The following is a 22,424-nucleotide window of genomic DNA, read 5'->3' as shown; positions in this document are numbered from 1 at the left end:
TGAACACCTGCTAGTTCAACCAGAGGACATACAGTTCGGATCAGGACACTTGATAGTTCATCATAGTTCAAATAAGGACCTAAAAATCTTCTACAGTCCCTCCTCTGGGACTCGAAAGAGTCCCATTACATCAATTATACTCTTGGGTTGTTTACCGACAAGACATCCTCATTTGTGCATTGCAATAAAAAAGAAAAACACATCACTCGAATTACTGATAACTCTGGTGCGGATATGAATATCAGTGATACTTCACACGGTAAATATATTGAAGTGCAGGTGAACCTACATACTAAGGCACAAGGTGATCAATTAGCTGGATTATATCAACGCAAGGTGACATTCAAACATTGAGTTTTGGTGTAATTCAAGGCACTTAAAATGGCCACATAAAACAAGTTACAGCAACTTCTTAATCATGGCAAAGTAAAGGCTTTACATTGACATCAGTGCAACCAATCATCTTCTGGCATCTATTGACTCACTCAACCAGAGGCTCCAACCCATTATACTTGGTTCTACATATTATTTTGTTAAAGCGTCACACATTTATTATTTAAATGCATCAAATAACCCCTACGTTACCACTATTTAGTCAACCAATCAAGAAACTATTCTAAGGTTAGCGCAGCTATGTCTAGTTAAATGATAAACACCATAAATGGTTTCCCTTCATGTCCGTCCTTAAGTCATTTGCCTTAGTCAATCATATAATGGTTTTCATTATAGGCCATTTCTCAACATTCTCCACTTTGTTTTTCTTCTTTTTCAGCTTGTTTTCTAATGCCAAATTTAGGCGATGCATGTCTCTTGAGGCATGCTATAATTTAAGAAAAAGGGGTCCCTATGGTGCATCTTTACTACTAAATCTCCAAACACGCCGTGTAAGGGTCCCCTTTTTATAACTTTGCAATGTGATATCTATGTGTACGCATTTAGCTTTATCTGTGTTACGCAGATGATGGTAAGGACAGACATTTACCCAACCTTCGTTACTAACATATATCCTTCTTTGTTTTTATTTACACTCAGATTTCTGAAACCAGTCCGCAATTCAAACTCAAGAACCAAGATCATAGTCCGTTTTCAGTGCCATTACGTCAGTCCGCGCTCCTCAGCATTTACTCAGCGTCTGAAGTTTTGGGAGAAGTTGGGGAATATGGGGAGGTTGGCCTTTCAGGGGTAGTGGGGGAAGGATCAGGAATTCTGGCTTTCAGACAGTCGTGCAGTTCTCTGATGGATCTTTCCAGCTCCTTGTGCTGCTTGGCCAGGTTGTACAGGGCCCCCAGAGAATTCTTGCCCACATTCAGGGTGGTGGTGGCCAGCCCTAGCTGTTCCCTCTCCATATGCTCCATCATACTGGCTAGCATGTCCATACTAGACTGAAGACCACACAGTTGAGTATGGAGGCCCTCCTGAGCACAAGAGATGTTGGCATTGTCACGGTGTATCCTTAACAGGTATGCAGCTGTCTGACTTAGTTGTGGCATGATTTCCTCAAATAGTCCATGGGGAATGTGATTTGTGAGGGGCAGGAGCTGCTCCAAGGTTTTTGGAACAGACTCTTGTGGAAGACGAAGCTCTCGAACCAAGATTGCCATGTCCTGTGGGGTGACCATGACCAGATTAAGGTTGTGCAGTCCAGGGGACAGGAAGTACAAGGGGGAAGGCATTTCGTGTGTGGGGGGAGTATTGCTGATGTCGCTCGGGCAAGTGGCTGGGACACTCTGGGCATTTAGCAGCCTGTACAAAGCTCCCCTCTGTCCTGGTGGGTGAGTTTGACTAAGGTCCACCCCTGCTGATCCTCCTCCAGAGGTACTGGGCTGATCAGAATATCTCTCCTGCCTTGGGGGTGGAAAGCTGGGGACAGGTCCTAGCAGTGAATTGGGTCTAGGATGCACTCGGGCGGTTGCTGCATATGGCCGACCTTGGCTGCCTCCCCTGGAGGGTATCATTGCCACTGGCACATGTGACTGTCTCCATGGCATCTGCGGAAGGGGTGTGTTCCTGAGTCCAAAGGGTCCTTCAGGTGATGGTGGAGTCCTCGGGCTGACTCTTGCTGCAGGCAGATTCTGTGAAGCTGTCATCGCCAGGTGCTGGAACGATGAAGATCCTTCTGTTGCCAACTGGTTTAGCTGCTGGATGGAAGGCGGCTGTGGCGACCAATCATGTCTCGACCATCCCTCCTGTATATCCTCTTCTCCAAACAGTTCTGAGAGTCCAATCAGACTTGATAGAGGCAGATCAGGCATAGGTCCCTGATCAGGGGAGTCTGGTCTCTCAGCCATACTCCTGTGTCCTAGTAATATACATATACGTTCATTATTACTGCTCCATGTCATTCTTTCAGATATTGTCTATCCTATCCCTCATTTTTGTGGGTGCATGTGTGTGAATGTAAATGTGCATGCATGTCTTCTTCCTCGTCTACAATATCACCAAGCATGGTCCATCCCAGTCCTCCCTATCTGGGGTATACGCCACAATATTAGGTAGCTGGGGGCTGTCGGGGAGGATAATTGGTATTTCATCCATTTCCATATATTCTGGTTCTCTGTCTATTTCGTTTGTGCTTTCTTCCAGGGCTCGGATGGCTAACAGTGGGAGCTGTCCTACTGTGGATGAAATCAATTTATTGTCCAGAAATTTTATCAAGGGAATACCACAACATATTACCAGCAAGACCGCCACCCCTGTTAGTGCCAAGACTACACCTATCTGGTATAACCAGTCTTTCCATGATATCCACCCTCTCCTTAGAGTCCCAAACAGTGAAAACAGTGGGCCAATATTCATTCCATTCCCTACAATGTATCCAGAATCGTCAGTTTCATTTCTCCCTCCTATGGAGTTACTTAACAGTTCCTGTTGCATCTCTTCAAGTGTGATTACTGTCAAACTGATTATTGTCAAATTTCCGTCTTCCCCTGTACGCATGGGAATAGCTGTGCAACATTCGGTGGCTTTGATCATAATACAAACTCCTTGTTCATCAGCCATCATCATCTCGATAGCTAATCTATTTTGCATTGTCATTAGCGAGGTGGCGTGCAGTTGTTCGGTTAAGGCTCCTACTGCTGCCAATGTCCAGTTCAGGTATCTTTGCTGATTATACCACAAGTAATTAATCCACTGCACCTCCTGGAACCTAGAACGGATTTTTGGAGTAACCCCGAACAGAGCCAATGCCCATCCCCATTTATCCGCGTCTTCATCTGCTTTAACTCTGCTACTGTCTATGGCTTCTAATTGTCGGGGTATCCCTTCTGGTATCCCGTTTCTTACTGTGATGTTGTAGTCTGTTTTAAACGTCATTATTCCTCTTTTCTTACGAAGTTTCTGTGGCATGGGTTGTATTGAATTTGGCATTTCAATTACTGTTATAGCTCCTGTGAGCATCACAGGAGCACAAAGGCCTTTCCAATTAGGGGACAGCGATGACAGGAGTTTCCTTCTTTGTCCGCATTTCCAAAAGATGTCAGCTAAGGGTACCGTTCCCTTAGCTAAATTTGGAGTAGATACCCATGAAGCATGGGTGAGATTCAGTCCAATTACAGACCCCCCTGTGGCCGGTACTATTTGTTCACACTGTATGCCTGCTGCTGGCAGGGTGTGACAGACGGTAATGTTCCATGCTGTTTTGGCCGGTTTGTATTCTTGCTGCTTTTGCATACACTGTATGTGGTGTTTTGGCTGGGTCGTCCCTACCTGCCAATCGCTTATGTATTGTGCTACTAATCCTTTAGCTATACAGAATGGGTGTATCATCCCTTTCTCTATTTTAATCATAGGTGGAACGGTTCCTTCTGTACTTAGGGGCACTGGACAAAGTTTACTGTCGGCAGCATATTTTTCATCACCTACTGCCATTTTCATAACACATTGTGTATAGCATTCTGCTTGGTCTGAGTTATGTTGGGGACTCCTATAACAGTTGTTGATATCAGGTAGGGGTTTAGCCTGAGGTATCACACCTTTCCGGTGACAGGCTATGCAAGGCTTTTCACTGATCTGCCTAGCCGAAAATTTCAACCATTGGTAAAATAAATTGGTCTTCAACCCTTGTGTGCGGGCTAGGTCTGTACTGGGATCCCATCTCCCTAAGTGACTGCTTGTTTCTAGGCTTCTAATTGTCCTCTTTTTCCTTGGTTTGATTTTTACCCATTTTGTGGCTTCATGTACTGTAACAGTTACGTCTTGCTTGGTTTCCCTGCATCCTCTTTTATCACAAATTACCTCTATGTTGAGTGTTCCCTCCTCTTCACATTTGATGCTAATGGCTTCGCCTAATATGTAATCCCCCAGCTTTCCCTGTATTCCTATGTTCTTGTAGGCTTTTGATTTAATGTATACCAAATTATATGTTTTTCCTGTGTTTAGAATGCCTTGTTTAGCTGCTATTGCGGCCATGGCCACGGCACAGTCCGTTGTATGTTTTGGATGTCTATTTTCTCCCATACTGACCACCAGTAGTATTGTCAATCCCTTGAATAATTCCTTAATCATTGTTCTGGTGACTGTTGAGATGTGCTACTAGATGTGCTACTGAGTGAGCCGTCACTAGATGAGCTGTCACTAGGGATGTGTGGTGTATCTGTGCTTTGTCTGGGTTGTACTTCCTGCGGTTCTTCTGTCGGTAAATCTACTGAGTTGCTGTCCGAGTCTGATGTCTCCTGTGGCCTGTCTATCTGTCGGTCTGTATTTCTGTCTGTCTGTTGGCCTGCGTCTCCAGTTGTTTCTGAGTCTGCATCTGAGTCTGTCGCTGCTCTATCTGGCAGGGATCCACTACTCTCTGAAGCTGTGCGTCGTCTTTGTTCAATCAGTCTCTGTGAGCGCCTTGGCCGGTGTTCGCCTGGCTGCAGGGAGGCGTGGCCTTCCCTCGGTGCTTCTTCTGGCTGCAGGGAGGCGTGGCCATCCCTCGGTGCTGCTGTAGGGTCTCTGGCTTCTCTTGCTTCCCCCCTTGGCCCGGCGGCTCTGCCAAGACGAGCTTGCCGAGGCCGCAGGGGCGCTGGGCCACCAACCCTACAGCAGTGGTTTAAATGAAACCAAGTGTCCTTACCGTCTACTTTGACTGCTGTACGTGAGGCAAGAATAACTTGAAAAGGACCTTCTCGGCGGGGCCTGTCCCACTTCTTTTTGAACACTTTGACGTAAACCAGATCACCAGGCTGGATGCTCTGATTTTCGAGTGGAATCTCTGCTTCTCTGTCTTCTGTAGCACCTTTGACCTGCAAAAAGATAGTTTTGTGTCTTTGGGTTAACTGTCTCAGATAATTATGCCATTCGTCTTGTAGCTGCTCCAGTGATGGTCCTTCGTAGGGTCCTCTCAGGTATGGAATAGGCATCGGCCGACCTGTAAGAGCTTCAAATGGTGTCAAATGGGTTAGTCGGTTAGTTTGTGAGTGCATTGACAATAAAGCAAGCGGCAACACATCCAGCCAGGTTAGTTTGCCATTGCTGTCTGCTATGATTTTTGCTAGTTTGTTCTTTAAAATGCCATTAGCCCGTTCCACCGCCCCATTTGATTGAGGGTGATAAACACACCCAAACTTCTGTTTGATACCCAATTGTTTGAATGTTTCTTGTGTAACCTTGGCTACAAAAGCCCTACCGTTGTCAGATGAGATAGTATCTGGAATGCCAAATCTTGGAAAGACATCTCGGCACAGAAATTTGGCTACTGTTTTATGGTCTTGATTTGCAGAGGCTACTGCCTCAATCCATCGGCTGAATCTGCATATCACTACCAAAACATATCTCATTCGTTTAACTCGGTTTTCAGCTCCCATGTCTATGAAATCCATCATAAGATGTCTGAATGGCCCATCAGGGACCGGAATGTGGGCTAAAGGGGCTGTGAATGATTTCCGGACATTGTACTGTGCACATACCTCACACTCATTCAACAAACGGTCCACTGTAGCTGCCATATATGGTGACCACCAGACAGCTTTTAGTTTGTTCATAATTTGGACTCGCGAACAATGATCGGGTCCGTGGGCCCAAATGATTGCATGTCGTAATAAATTGGTGGGTAACACAAAATGTCCATGACTACTGCGCCACAGCTTGTCCGCTGGCCCCTGACTGCGTGTCTCAATAGCGCCTCGTTTAACCCACATTCGTTTTTCTTCTCCACTGGCCCTACTTTGAGCCACTATCAGTGCGTCAAGTGAAACCAGTGGGGCACAATCTTGGGTGGTTAACAGGGGAAACATATTTTCTCCTTGTGCTCCTTTGCGAGCTGCGTCATCTGCTAAGTTGTTACCTTGAGCTATGATGTTATTATTCTTTTGATGACCTGCACATTTAATGATGGCTACCTCAGACGGTAATTGGAGAGCATGTAACAGTTGGGAAATCGCTTCTCCATGAGTGACAGGGGTGCCATCTGCTCTCAGGAATCCCCTTTGTTTCCAAATGTTTGCATGTACATGACATACGCCATAAGCGTAGGCTGAGTCTGTGTAGATATTAACACGTTGATCTTTAGCTATCTGGCAAGCCATAGTTAAGGCTTTGATTTCTGCCAGTTGGGCTGAACAAGGCTGATCAATTTCTTGGGACTCCAGTAATTCAAAGGTCTCGCCATCCGTGTTTAGTTTAACTACCCCCATACCCGCATGCAATCCCGCGGCATCCCGAAAGCATGAGCCATCCACGAACAGGGTTAGATCTGCATCTATGGCGTGATTATACAAATGTTCTCTGGCTCTCAAAAAGTTCTCTGTCTCTGCCACACAGTTATGTGGAGTACCATCTAACGGTGTGGTCAATTTGGTGGCGGGATTCACCGTGTGACAACGTTGTATTGTTATTTCTGGAGCGGACAACACCACTTCATATCCAGTGCGTCTAGCTTGTGTTAAGACAAAACGTTGACTGGTTAGCAGGGCATGTAACTGATGCGACGTGTACAACGTTACTGCATGTCCCATGATTATGGATGATGCTTTTTGAAATGCAAAGGCAGCTGCTGCTAGACCCTGATAGCATGGTGGCAATCCTGTTTCAATGTTGTCAAGCTTTGTACTATAATAGGCCAATGGTTGTTTTCCTTCATTTGTTTCCTGCATTAGGACAGCACAAGCATAACCAGCTTTTTCAGTAACATACAAATGGAAAGGTTTCCCATAATCTGGGTTACCTAACACGGGAGCAGATTGCATGTCTGTTTTTAGGGCCTCAAAAGCTCCCGTTGCCTCATTTGTCCAGACGAGGAGAGCTGCATTGCTTGTTTGCCCCACTGCTCTAATCATGGCACGCAAAGGTGCAGTTTTTATAGCATAATCACAAATCCACGGCCGACTGTACCCTGCCATCCCAAGGAATGAAAGCATCTGTCCCACTGTTTGGGGTTTGGGAGCCTTGATTATAGCCTCCACTTGGCTTGGGGCTATACATCGCGTGGTCCCACACAACTGTCTTCCCAAGTATTCTACTTGTTGTTTGCAGAACTGCAATTTGTCCTTACTTACTTTATGACCTCCATCTGCCAATGCATGCAATACAATTAATGAATCTTTTTCACACTGTTCTTGAGTCTCTGATGCAATAAGGAGATCATCCATATATTGCACCAATGTACTGGGTATGTCAAGGTGTTGTAAATCTTCAGCCAGGACTTTGTTAAAGATGGCTGGGGACAGGTTCAGTCCCTGAGGTAGCCGTGTATACGTTAGCTGTTGTCCCAGAAATGTGAATGCAAACAAATGTTGTGAGTCTGGGTGCACAGGCACACTGAAATAGGCTGAACACAGATCGATTACTGTGTACCATTTTGCTCCAGCAGGGATGCTTGATAGTATAGTATGCGGATCAGGTACTATAGGTGCATCCATTTCTATTATTGCATTGATAGGACGCAGATCATGTACCAGCCGATACTCTTTGGTATTGTTTTTAGGGATAGGGTAGATAGGAGTATTGCATGGGCTTGCAGTTTTTATTAAAACTCCAGCTGCCATTAGTCCCTTAATTACTGGTTTTATGCCTTCAATAGCCTGAGGTTTTAATGGATACTGCCTTTGGTGAGGCAGTTTTGCTCCCGGTTTTACTTTTATTTTTACTGGTAAGGCTGTTTTTACTAGTCCTACATCTGTTTTGCTTTTGGACCACACCACTGGTGGTATTTGCTCTAACAATTTCTCTTGTTGGGCCGATAACACCATCTGTCCCTCTGATCTAGGATTGAGCTCCACTTTTTGAGCTATAGCCTCATCATTTACTTTTAAATTAATTCGTATAAACTGCTGGTCTTTTGACAGATGTACTTGTGGACTTTCCATGTTTTGCCATTCTTCAACTTCTGAGGCTGTCTTTACCATTGGACCTAGGTCATGGGATTCGTACTTTTCTGAGACTAAAAGGGTCACATGAGGCGTGGCATTCGGCACTTGATACCATTGTTGTTCAGCCGAAGTTAGCTTGACAGAAGCTGCGGCCCCTTGGGGGCCTAAATAAATTTCTGTGGTGGTTATGTGAAACAGCCGTTGATTCATCAATGCATCCCAGCAGCATGCATAGTCAGTTTGTTCTTGTTTGGCATCGAACATCAGGGTGACATGTAAAGGTAAACTAGGTGTATATACTGCTTCATAGTGTTGTTCTGCCCAGGGCTTCCATTTTTCCCATTCCAGTTGGAGATTTGAATTTTCTGGTTGTAACTTCAGCCAGTATACCATGGGTTGCACAGGTCGGACCTTGTTTTCCATGTCCATAAGCACCATAATGTTGGCGAGTGCTTCGTCAGGAAAGTGTATTTGCAGTCCTTGATGGGTACACACTATCTGGGTTTGTAGCTTACATAAAATGTCTCTTCCCAGCAAATTCACAGGTGTATTTTGTGAGTATAACAGGGGTGCTTCAATTGTTTTTCCTGCAATCGTTACAGGAAGTGGGCGTGTAAAAGGTATTATTTGAGTTTTCCCAGAGAAGCCGATGGTCTTAATTACAGACCCAGAGAGGGGGAGATGAGCGCCCATTTTCCCTATGCAAGAGTATGTTGCCCCTGTATCCACCATGAAAGGGAAATCTCTGTTTTGTATATTAACGGTGACGGTTGGCTCTTCCTTAGGTATCATCGAAATAGCCAATGCCACCGTTTCCCCCTCTGTCTTCTGTAGGCCTCCCTATTGCCAGTAGGCAGAGGGTCCAACCCAAGGTCGGGCCGGACAATTTCTCATTCGATGTCCAGGTTGTCCACAGCTCCAGCACTCATTAGAGGGTTGATCCCCTATTGGGGGTGTTGATCCCATAGGCGGTCCCGCTTGACTGTTCCTGGGAGCTGAGTTTTGGAATCTGCTTCCAAATGAAGGTTGGCAAGATCCTCTTCGCCACCCTCCTCTTTGACCTTGAAAGTTCCGTGACTTTCCTCTCCACCCATGACTGTAGGTGGGTCCATTTCCGGGTGTGCCAGTGCTATGGTAGTGATAGTGATGCTCCACTGGTGCTGAGACTTCTCCTGTAGGAGTGCTTCCTGCTGCTCCTTGGGGGCTCTGTGTGGCTGTTACCACAGGTGCCTGTATGGTGGCAGCAGTGTTTGCCGTAAGGCCCGTGCTTGCCGGCTCAGAAGGAACAGGGGTCATCATTGGTGCCTGGGTCTTTGTTTTTTCTTTCTTGACTTTGGTTAGCTCTCCCAACTGCATCTGCACCAATTTTTTCGTCAGGGATTTTGCTGCATCTTCTTCTTTTTGTTTTTCTTTCTTGTAGATTTCAAGATGGTGACAAATATGCTCAGAGTATAAAGCCCAATTCATTTTTGATAGTCCCACGACTCCATCTAGGGCTTTCTGAACCTCATCTGGCAGAGCCTTTTTTACAGTTATTTTAAACAGGATTTCAGTTGCTGGAGAATGGTTCCATGCATTTCCTGTTTCCTCCGCCCATCTCTTCTGGAATCGGTGCAGGAACTTCTTTGGGCACTCTTCAGGTGTCCACTCCTCATCATCCAATTTAGAGGGATCCAAGACCTCAGGGTACTTTCTTCTCAGTCCTTCCCACATGGAGTTTCTATAGCGATTAAAGGGGACTTCATCATGTTGATTAGTGCCCATCATTTGTGTTAGTCCAACCTTTCCTGCTAATTCTTCAGTGTCATGTTTTCCCATTACATGCATTAGCAAGGCTTTTATGTCACCTAAAGACAAGGTTACCCCTGCAGTGCCTTCTTCTAAGGCAGTTATCCATCTCCCAGCTCCTTGGGTGATGTCTGGCAGCCTGTTGGCCAGCCCCACCATGTCTGTCCAGCTCCATGGGGTATACACATGATGACCATTTCTAACCACCAATGGGCATATGAGGTCTTCGTCCTCCTCTTCTTCTGTGGGGGCTCCATATTGTCTTCCAGATCGAGTGTGACTGACTGGTTCCAGGCAGTCTATCCAGTTGGTTATATCCTGTTCTAAAGCCGCTATGTCTTTGGCTACACATTGTTGTCTTTGCCTGAGTCGGGCCTCTTTTGCACTCTCAATGATGATCTCACCAGAAATTTTTCGGGTGGGTGGCTCTATAATGTGATTGTTGTAATATTCTTCTTTCCTCGGCGTCCCTATGTCTTTGTATTCTTTCCTTTGCTAGCCGAAGCTGCTCAGCTAGTTCTTCATTATCTCTTCTGGCCAGATCCAGTGTGTCACAGAAGCTCTTGTGCCACTCTTCGGAGCCTCTATAGCCTGTGAAGGTCCAGTCGGCTGACTTATGGTGGGAGGGGACGGTTTTCAGTGGACCTCGATGTGCAGGCGGAGACTTCAGGTCTCTCTCTTTATCCTCGTCTGCCTCCGTGTCACTGTTATTTGTGGCCCCCCTGCTGGTCGTGGTGAGCGACCACTTACTTTCGGACTTGGAGACCTTGTATGTATCCATTTGACAGACTGAGGACCTGTCTCCTTGTGGCTCTCGAGCTTTTAGTGTCAGTGTGAATTTGCCCTCCACATCCATGCCTTGGTCCTCTTCACGAGTTCCTAATACAAATTGTCCAGCTGTCTTTCCCATATCATGACGTTTATATGGGGGTGGCTCTGCTTCCCAGCTCGGTGCACTGGCTTTAGTGTCTTTGGATCTTTCCTCTGTCATTTTTTCTCTTTTCTGCTGTAGCCTCTGTGCTTCCTGCTTGAACAAGGCCAAAACTTCTTTTTCTTCATTGCGTTTTTTGTTGTTATTTACGTTCTTCTGCTGATCTTTAATTTCTTTTTTCTGTATTTCTACCGCAACTGCTTCACACATCACCGGATCAAATGATCCCACCAAAGGCCATTGCCTGCCCCCATGTGACCTTTTGTGCCACTTTCTCATACATTGGTTGGCCTTAGTGCGTTTTCCTGGATATTTTCTTAGTACTAAGTCTAGCGGGGTACTTTCCCGACCTTGACCTTGAGAGTTACCCATGTAACCCTGACAAACACTATGTGAGGTGTTTCTATGGTGTTCTGGTAGTCCCTCAGGGGCTGTCCTGATCCAGACCAATAACTTGCCGGCTGTAACACCTGTTTTGTATTTTAAACCCTTAAAAGGATTAAATTTCCAACTGTTATGCCCGTCTTCTTTTTCTTTAACTAAATATGAAAATTTACCTGTTTCCCACCGAACCTTCCTTGGGACCACAGTCAGAGTCAACCTAGGAAACAGTTCTTCACCTAGATCGGTTGGTAGTGTTATTAAATGATTTAATGGTATGCTAATTTCTTTATTAGGATCAGCACAAAGCAGCTCCAGCCACGGGGTTAAACCCTGATGCCACAGACGTCTTATCAGCAGCTCCCAATTAATTAGAGGGAATTGTTCTTTCTTTTGCTTCAGATTGATTACCTTAGTAATCTGCCATAATTTCTGATTGATCTCTTGTTCGTCCTGCCAATGTTCTGCTCCTACACTGTCAAAATAGGTCCTTTCCAGCCAAAAATGTGTCCTGATTCCCTGGGTTTCGATGTCTCCGTCAGTCAAGTAATGTTCTGGGAGTAGTATTTCATCATCACTTAAGTCTCCCATCAATGACTGTCCCAAGCATTGATCAGTCTGTCAGCTTTTTCACTATAATCTAAGCTTTATCTCTTTTGATTTATAACTAATTTTATTTATTTAATCCTCTTACAACCCTAACACTTCCTAATGTCTTTGCTCCCGACTTTCTATTTTCCTTCTAATTTTTTAACTTTCTGCTTCTTGTCTTTTTCTGCTATGTTTGTTTATTAGTTTTCTTTCTTTGAAATAATATCTACCTTCTCTGTATTTACATAGCAGTCTTTTCTCCTGTCTTTTTCTTCACTGTCTCTGTTTCACACTTTCCTCTCTGCCTGTCATGCACCTCCCAAGTCCTTCTGTTGGGTCTAAACGCCTCCTCCTCGTACTCTTTCACATTAATCTTGTATGTCAGCCAGCCTGCAAGCCCTCACAGCTTTGCCTGCAACTCCCCGCTCTCCCACACACCAATCTTCAAAAGCTTTATACACAAAAATTATTAAAAACAACTTTCTATATATCTCTATCTAGACTTCTGCCACTTTTCACTCCGCGGCTTTAAACAACCTTTTTATTCACTTAACACCAATGTGTTCTGTTTAAGTATGTATCTCTTCTTCACGTTAGACAGCTTCTCCGGCGCTGCCAGCAACTCATATATTATTTTTTAACAAGCCCTCTTTGAGCGTACAATATTTCATTTACTTCTACGCTTTACCGCGCCTCGCGTGCGTATCTTGTGCTTAATATATTATTTTTCACAAGCTCCTCTCTGAGCATACAATATTTCATTTATTTCTACGCCTTACCGCGCCTCGCGTGCATATCCTGTGCCTTTCTGCACTTTCTTCTACTTTTTTTTTCCACTTACTGAGCTCCTCGTGAGCTTAATGTGCCTTTGCACTGAAAATACTCTTTTTCTTTTCTTATAAAAAACTCATATTACTGTGTACTTAATTACTTATTCTTCTCCCACGCCCCACAAGCGTGTATTTGGTGCCTTACTGCACTATTTTCTGCTTCATTAATTCTCATGTATTCTGCACTAACTCTCTATTTATTTTATTTTTTTTTATAGTTTTTCTCTTTTCTTAAAAAATGACGTCCTTTATTGAGCTCTTTTACTTACTGTCAGCTGTGCTACTTTGCACTTTTCTCTTTAAATCTCTTTATCACGTACGGTATTTCTACTGCGCCCCCTCAGGCGCTTATCTTGTGCTTCCTCTGCACGTATTCTCTGTTAAACTCTTTTTCTCACTTATTTCACTTCAGTCTCTGTTAAACTCTTTAAATAACCTTGTATTACCTTGTATCTATTTGTCAGTATACTCCCCTAAATTAACCCCTACAGCGCATGCTATCAGCCGGCACGTTAGTAACGAATTTCAACACCAATTATTCCCCAAGCATCCAGGTTAGTTCTCCACGCACTCTTTTCCGCACCAGAGTTCATGAACATTCCTGACCTTTCACTCACACAGACATTCTTTTTCCCGGGAACACACACACCTTCTGAGCATTTTATCTACAAGGCCTGATAATTTTCAATCTTATCTTTTTTAGTCTCTTATCAATTTTCTTAGTCCAGGTTCTTTTGGGTAAGAGGCAATTAAAAAATATCACCTGTCAACTTGGGCGGAAATCCCGACTCACTCCTCCAGATCGTGCAGAAGTTATAAAAGGTTTCTGCTTACCTTTTAGTCGTGATCACTGTTATTTACGGTCTGGAGGGATGAGCTGGACTGCCCCAGGCTGCCGGAATGCCCCTGGACCCTCCTGAAGCTGGCTCGCCAAGTTCTGACGTGGGTCGTCTTTAGTCTTCTCAGGATGTCGTCTTTTAGATAACACAAACTAATTGCAAGTGATATGCTAGAAAAGGACACAACACTTTAGAATAATTCAGCCTTAAGCAAGATAAAATGCACAGAGTTTTTAAGTTTATTTAAGCCTTCGACACAGAGCTTAGACAAACTGAGTCCTCTAGAGAGACTGAATAAGTGACAACCGCGCTCATCTATTTATTGGAGACCCGCGGGCATCGCTCCTCCTTCGACTTTTTTATTTATTTCATTCCCAAGACATGGTTTTCTATTGGAAGCGTCCTCTAGTGAACCCTAAGCAGGTGTTAGGCCATTATTTCAATGTGACAAACGCTCCCATTAAAACGTGAAGGATTTACAACTGATTTTTTTAAAAGACCTTCAGTCACAGGTGCAGCTGGCCTGAGGCCCCCCGCACGTGGCCTCAGCCACAGGTGCAGCTGGCCTGAGGTCCCTGCACGTGGCCTGCGGGAAAGCACCTAAAAGGCCTTGGAAAGCCCCTGACAGACTGAATGACTAATAGAGCCCTTTTTTTGGGTTGAACACCTGCTAGTTCAACCAGAGGACATACAGTTCGGATCAGGACACTTGATAGTTCATCATAGTTCAAATAAGGACCTAAAAATTCTTCTACAGTAGCTTAGACAGATTAATATTAGTAAAGAAATCAGTCAGTGCTTTAGGATTGGGGTATACATCAGGAGTACAAAGTGCCTCATAATATTTTTGTAACACCTCATTAATTTGTTTAGTGTCAGTTACTGTTGTATTCCCTTTTTGAATAGCTGATATTAAATTGCAGAAGTTACGCTGCTTTAACTGTTTGGCCAACAACTTGCCTGTTTTTTCACCTTCCTCATCAAAGGATGGCCCCAGATTGAACAGAGCATATTCTACTTTTTTATTATATATTTCCTGAAGTTCAAATTTAAGTTTGCAAATGTTTTAATAAAGCTGGTTTGAGAAATTGTCTGCCAAATCCAATTCCTGCCAATTCCTTTATTTTGCTCATATCCTCTCTTTTCTTTTAGATGTATATGCTATGCAGTTAGACCTGGAGGGGGGTGAACGGGAAGCACAGCCTCCCCGATCTGAACCCGAGTGGTGTTCAGGCCAAGGCAGCCATACCATGCCAGACAGTTGGATGCTATTTACACTTACACTGCCATCCAGTCGATGGCAGTGTTCTATATATTTTGGGTCAAAATGTCATACGGTCGCAATTCGGTGCACTGTATCAGACTTGAGCAGAATTTTCAGTTTTACAGATGCCTTTTTTTTTTTTTTTACAAATGAAAAAAATCAAAGATGGGCCTGTGAGAGTACTTCGATCTATAAATGCATCCCAAACTTGGTTAAAATCTCCTACCAGAATTATATCACCCTCCATTTCTCCCAAGGTTTTATTTACTTCATGAAAGAAGTTTGGATCCCCTATCGTTGGTGCATAAAGATAATAGGATCATATTTTTTCCATTTATATTAGCCTGTAAACAGATCATTCTACCCTCCTTATACTTTACCTGTTTCACCAAATTAAAAGCCATATTTTTATGTACAAGTTTAACCACCCCATTGCATTTACTAGAAAATTAACTATGAAAGACATTACTACATAGTAGGAAAAAGCAGTATGTCACAATCAGTATGGTGTCCAACTACTCAGAATGTTCTATAAAACTCCATAGTGCTCAAACAAGACTTCACAATACCATCCCATGATGCAGCTGGAGCGACTGGTCCCCCCCCTAAAGAAAATAAACCCTCCTGCTTCATGCCTTTATGTTCACAGCTTTCATTAAGTCATGATATCATTTCAGGTCAGTATTTGTTTTATCTAATCATCTGAGGATGCATCAGAAACAAAGTGCTTTAATTTCATTTACAGGGTTATCAGTTAATTTTCTGATTTTTAAACTTTGTTATTTATTTATTTATTTTTGCAGGCTGAGTTTATCTTTTATAAACTCTGAAAGATTTTATCTCAGTTGCATTTTTAACAAGTGTCAGAGCCTCTGTTCCTTTTGCTCTCTTTCTGCTCTCAGGGCAAATCTTTGACGGGCAAACGGCTGACGGGCCTCATGCCTTCATCCTGACAACTGGAGAGTGAATCGTAATCAGAGCTACTCATCCCTGGGATGCTGGACCCTGGAGTTTTTGGGTGGTGTGTGAGGGGGCCAGACCGGACTGTTTACAGTGTCACACCACCGTGACTAAAACTCACCACAGATCAGCAAACGAGGACCAACAGCATGCAATAAGTCACACAGACCTAACATCAGGACAGTGCAGCCACTGTTAGATTGTAAATGACGGTTTAAAAGTCTGTGCCAACAAAAATGTCAGGCTTTGTCGTTTGTCTTTATTTACACTCATGTAAGCACAGTAGCTGAAGTAGATATGCTTCACATTTAGAGATATAAATACTGGAATGCTTGAATGTCTTGACTGATGTTCAACTGGGACATGAATTCATGCTGCAGTTTTCTGAAGCCAGTCTCCCGTTTCAGATTTGTGACACACAGTTGGCTGTTTGTGTTCCAAAAATCTCATCGGGGCCTGAAACAGGGTTTAATAGGTGGTAACATTAGTACTGTAGGCTGTTGGGTAAGTTTTATACAAACATTCACCTTTGTTGTCAGGTTTCGGCCAGATCTCCGACAGCATGGTTTTGGTTTTGTTTTTTCCTCTTTCTTTTACCCACCGTCTCCCCCGGCTTTGATTTATTAGTGGTTTTATTTTTGGCACATGTTTGTTTGTCCTGTTTTGCTTTGCCACTTTTGTATCTTTATGTCTTCTCATACTTTAGCTGTGATTCAGTCCTGTTGTTATTTTGTCCAGCCAGGCTGTGTTTTTGTTGTTTATCATTAGTTTATCACTTGTTCATTTTGTTCTTTTCTCATGTGGAGTTATCTGTTATGCTGTGATATTGGGTTTTGCTTTCAGTTTATCACTTAGTCTCTGTTTTAGTTGCAGTTTATTTTGACATTTTGTTTTCTTAGTTCACTTTGGTCTCTGATGACTCACTTCTCAGTTCATATGTGTATGCTTAGTTCGTTCCTTTTCTTATTAGTATTTTGTTCTGCCTTCAGTTTGTGATTTATCTGTGTTCTCATTATTCTTCATTCCATTTGTTTTCATTCCACACCGCTGCACTTGCCCTTGTCTCTCACTTTGATTCTATCTTCTTTGTGTTTTCATTCACTCACGCTCTTTACACCTGCTCATGTATCTTTGTCTCTTTCATCACTCCACTTTATGTATTCCCTTCCTCGCTATCTTGCACCTTGCACTATCTATCTAACGCTATGTCCACCGGCCATACCCCCTATCTAGATTGTTCTCCAGCACGCGCAACTTGTTACCTAATCACCACCTGCTTATTTAAACTCCTTTGCCAGTTTGTTGTCTCTGTACACATTCCCGCTGTTGTATCAGTCCTGTTTGGCTTTTGCTGTGTTTCTGAATCCTGCTCTGTGTTTTTGACCGTGCCTTTTTGCCTCAATGCTGAAAGCTGTGTTTGCTCGTGCTGTTGGATCATTGACTTGACGTTGCTTGAGCATGACTGTTTATGTCTAGCCCTGCCTGTACCCCTGCTCCGCTGACTGATAACCTGTGTTGGCCTAAATTAAAGATAATGAGATCTTTTATTCAAAAGAGCAACTGGTCTGGAAGTCTACATTGTGAGTACACCCTCTTCTGGTGTCAGGCATCCTCTCAGCCTGTCATTTGTCACATAAGGACACACTGTGATCCAAAACAGTGAATAGTTGGATGTAGTTTGTGCAGATTTGGGGAAATATTAAGCAAAACTCAGGATATGAGAGTGATACAAGAGCAGATTGAGTGTAGACTGTGTGGGGCTTGGAGCCAAAAGAAGAAACTGTCGATGGAATGTGGTTTGGGGCGGTATACTAGGAAAAAAAAGGAGCATCGTCTTAACATTCCGTATCGCTCCACTGTTGCACATCAGACAGTAAATAAGATGCATCTTACTTTATTTTTACAAATAAATATATAAATAATTATGATGGCTCTTAGAACTAACGAATTTAATTTTAACGATCAACCTACGAGGTTGGACACATAAGAAATTATTAATAGTGACTGACCAGTATTTCGTCCTGGCGCCGCTCTGCTAGCATCTTTTTCCACTGAGTGACACCACGGTACAGGTGTCTTTTTCCGAGTGAAAAACAGTTATGGGTAGTTGTTGGCGCTCTTTTTTCTTCTGGGCGAGAAGACTCTTATAAACAGACACGCAGAACACAATGCGCGTACTCTGCCTTTGCGGTGCTGCGACCGGCCTGCTTGATGAGGACGCAGAACACAATGCGCTGTTAAAAAAAAAAAAAAAAAAAAAAAAAAACACACACAAAAAAAGCATGCAAAATTGGACTAAAAAATCCACGAAACTGCGAGGCCACGAAAGGTGAACTGCGTTATAACGATGGACCACTGTACATAAATGTTATAAAGTTTGTATCTGTTCTATCTGGAACTTGTAAGTAATGCATGTGACCGTCAAACCAGATATAAGATCGTTAGTAAATTTGTACAATATGTGACTTATATAAATTGGGAACTTAAAAGAACAATATATGATAGAAAACCACACACAGAATCCTTAGTAGATATGTGTAATATCAAACTGAGACTTATAACCACAACACGTCAAATATAAAGTTTATTACTGGAACTGATGTAACTTCTTGTAAGTTTTTTCTATTTCTTTTCCATATGGGTTAGGATAGTATCTTAGATGAATTTTTGGCACATCTGTTGGACAGTTTAATAAACTTATCCACAATTATATTTTGTCACATTATGTTTTTGTCACGTCATGAAAGTATATATGGTGCATCCAGAGAGTGCTCACAACATTCTACTCACAGAACGCCATAATGACAACATTAATAATAATAATAATAAAACGAAAGAAATCACATGTACATAAGTATTCACAGCCTTTGCTCAATACTGTTGATGCACCTTTGGTAGCAGTTACAGCCTCAAATCTTCTTGATTATGATGCAACAATCTTGGTGCACCTATCTTTGGGAAGTTTTGCGCATTCCTCTTTGCAGCACCTATTAAGTTCTATCAGGTTGGATGTGAAGCGTCGGTGCACAGACATTTTCAGATCTCTCCAGAGATGTTCAATCGGGTTCAGGTCCGGGCTCTGGCTGGGCCACTCAAGGAAATTCACAGAGTTGTCCTAAAGCCACTCAATTGAGTGGCTTTAGGACAACTCTGTGAAGGACACAGACAAAGGACACACTCCTTTGTCTGTGTCCTTAGGGTCATTGTACTGCTGAAAGATGAACCGTCACTCCAGTCTGACATCAAGAGTGCTCTGGAGCAGGGTTTCATCCAGGATGTCTCTGTACATTGCTGCATTCATCTTTCTCTCAATCCTAACTAGTGTCCCAGTTCCTGCTGCTGAATAACATCCCCACAGCATGATGCTGCCACCACCATGCTTCGCTGTAGGGATAGTGCTTGGTTTCCTCCAAACATGACATTCACACCAAAGAATTCATGCTTTGTATCATCAGACCAGAGAATTTTGTTTCTCGTGATCTGAAAGTCCTTCAGGTGTCTTTTGAGAACTCCGGGTGCCATCTGTCCTTTACTAAGGAGGGGCTTTCATCTGGCCACTCTACCATATAGACCTGATTCGTGGATTGCTGCAAAGATGGTTGTCCTTCTGGAAGGCTCTCCTCTCTCCACAGAGGAATGGTGGAGCTCTGACAGAGTGACTATTGGGTTCTTGGTCACCTCCCTGACCAAGGCTCTTCTCCCCCAATCGCTCAGTTTAGACAGGCAGCCAGCTCTAGGAAGAGTCCTGATGGATTTCAACTTCTTCCATTTACAGACGATGGAGGCCATTGTGATCATTGGGACCTTCAAAGCAGCAGAAATGTTTCTGTACCCTTCCCTAGTTTTGTGCCTTGAGACAATCCTGTCTCTAAGGTCTACTCTGACATGCACTGTCAACTGTGGGACCTTATGCGAGGTCTGTCCAAAAAGTAATGGACCTTTTTATTTTTTTCAAAAACTATATGGATTTGAATCGTGCGCTTGCATCAGCCAAGCTTGAACCTTCGTGCGCATGCGTGAGTTTTTTCACGCCTGTCGGTTGCGTCATTCGCCTATGGGCAGGCTTTGAGTGAGCACTGGTCCAGCCCCCTCGTCGGATTTTCATTGTCAGGGAAATGGCTGAGCGACTGCCGCTTTGCTCCATGAAAATTTTTTCTGAAACTGTGAGAGACAGCCAGGTGGAAACCATTCGGAAAATTCAGATGGCTTTCGGTGAAGATTCTATCGGCGTCACACAGATTAAGGACCATTACAACCGGATTAAAGGTGGCCCACAGCAGCGGAGGGCGCGCAGCGCTCTGAGCGGCCATCAACAGGCTGAAACGACCAGATCATTTCCAAAGTGAAGGCTGTGTTGATCCGGCATGTCGTGTGACTACCAGAGAAATCACAGAAAATGTGGACATCAGCACTTTTGCAGCACATTCCACTGTTACAGGAGATTTTGTAATGACGTGAGGCTTCATCACGGCGTTGCGTTGCGCCATGCGGCACCGCCGCGACGTGCGGAATTCCTCCGCACGTCTGTCTCAATGTGCCGAAAAAGTGCTGATGTCCACGTCTTTTCACAATTCCTGTGCTAGTCAGACGACGTCCCGGATAAAACACAGCGTCCAGTTTGGAAATGAACAGCACATTCCACTGTTACAGGAGTTTTTGTCATGGAAAGAGGAGCGGAGGCTTCGCGCGTCGCGGTATGCGCATGGCGCACAGCAACGCTGCGATGAAGCCTCACGGGACATGTTCTGGCATGTCCAGGCACATCCACAATTTCTCGGATAATCACTCGAAGGAAAAACCACCAACAGCTGTCTGAACGCCATCTCAAAGCCATCCTGTGAGACCAAAACGGAGGTGTTCCTTTGCCTTGCTCCATCAGCAAATCGGTCGTGACGCGCGAAGCCTCCGCTCTGCTTTCCATGACAAAATCTCTTGTTAAAAGTGAAATCTGCCAGAAAATGTTGATGTCCAGCTGTTGTGATAACCAGAGAAAGTGCACACGACGGTCCGGCTCCACAGAGCCATCCGTTTCAAAATGATCCGGTGGTTTGTGGCTCTCGATGGCGGCATGGAGCGCGGCGTGCCGAGCATCCTTAAAGCCATCCTTAAAGCCGTAGTAACAGTCCTTATTCTCTGTGAAGCCCGTAAAATTTTCACCGAAAGCCAGATACATTTTTCGAATGGTTTCCAGGTGCCAGTCTCTAACAGTTTCTGAAAAAATTCTGATGGAAAAAAAGCCCAAATCATTCCGCCATTTCCTGACGATGAAAATCCGCCGAGGGGGCTGGACCACTCCTCACTCAAAGCCTGCTCACAGGCAAATGACGCAACCGACAGGCGTGGAAAAAGTCGCGCATGCGCACGTGGGTTCAAGCTTGTCTGACACAATCACACATGATTCAAATCCATATGGTTTTTGAAAAAAAATAAGGTCGGATACTTTTCTAATAGACCTCGTATATCTTTTAATGTTGAATAATGCACTAATTCTAAAGTTTTGTAACAAACACAGACAGATCGCAAAGGATCCTGGGTAAAATGTGCCTCCGCTGAACACTGATTGGTTGAGTCATTCATTATGTAAACCAACATGTTAATGTGACGTGTGTCGTGTGTTGGTGTTTACAGATAAATGTGCTTTTGTAAAATATTCCATTTTTTTATTCGTAAAAACAGGCATTTTTACGGAGCCCTGGAAGTGTCATCGCAAAATGTTTCGCATGTGGAGAGTGTGCGCTCATTTTATTATATTGTGCGCAGGTTTTATTATATTGTGCACACATTTTATGATATTGTGCACATGTTTTAAGCATCGTTTGAGTAAAACAAGGGCACGATCTACTTAAACGTGGCCACAATTTGTAAAACGTTCACTCAGTTATTCAATATTGTCTTGACACATAAATGTTGGCCTTTAGCCAACAAACCAGGAGACAATGTAATACGTTTTTCCATTAGAAATGGATCTGGTCAGAGTGTATCATCATGGTTTGGGCGCACAAGGATATATAGAGAACTCCAGCTGCCCAGCATGGCATCATCTGGAGTTTAAGCACATTAAAAAGGATGCTGAGGGCGAAGTGTCTTCCTGTCATGAGGATGACAGTTTAGGTCATATTATGAAGTTCATTTTGAACGAAAGGAAAATGTGCGCACGTTTTATTAATTCGAGGGCTCAATTAAAGGAAAACGTGTGCATGAATTATCACGGCCAGGAAAACGTGTGCGTTTTTTTAATGTGAGAGCACGTTATATTAATTTGTGTGCTCAGTTAAAGGAAAACGTGCGCACAAATTATCATGGCCAGCAAAAAATATCACTTTAAGTGACCTCTCCCGGGTTCCATATTCCCATCGAGAGTTTTTGTAAATTAAGTTTAAAAAAAAGCTTCTGTTTACATTTTGCTTCTGGTAACATGAGTCCAACGTGTGGTTTTTGAACGTATAATGTGTGTCAGAACATAAATTGTGTGCTCTGAACTTTTACACAGTGTGGTTCTGTGGTACAGTTTACGTAACTTGCAATATAAAGCGCCTTGGGGCAAGTGTT

At 43.6% G+C, this 22,424-nt stretch overlaps 1 protein-coding gene across 1 annotated transcript in view; it reads left to right on the top strand.

Moving 5' to 3' along the window:
- LOC117503563 (regulator of G-protein signaling 6-like) overlaps positions 1 to 17,833 on the top strand; it is a 168,519-nt gene extending 150,686 nt beyond the window's left edge. Inside the window, exon 16 of the mRNA XM_034162823.1 lies at positions 15,818 to 17,833. Coding sequence (XP_034018714.1) covers positions 15,818 to 15,868 — 51 coding nt within the window. The 3' untranslated portion in view covers positions 15,869 to 17,833. The remainder of the gene's footprint in view (positions 1 to 15,817) is intronic.
- The last annotated feature ends 4,591 nt before the right edge of the window (positions 17,834 to 22,424 follow it).

Source organism: Thalassophryne amazonica, chromosome 21 (genome assembly GCF_902500255.1).
Source record: "Thalassophryne amazonica chromosome 21, fThaAma1.1, whole genome shotgun sequence".
Lineage (NCBI taxonomy): Eukaryota > Metazoa > Chordata > Actinopteri > Batrachoidiformes > Batrachoididae > Thalassophryne > Thalassophryne amazonica.
This window is presented reverse-complemented; position numbering and strand designations above follow the sequence as displayed.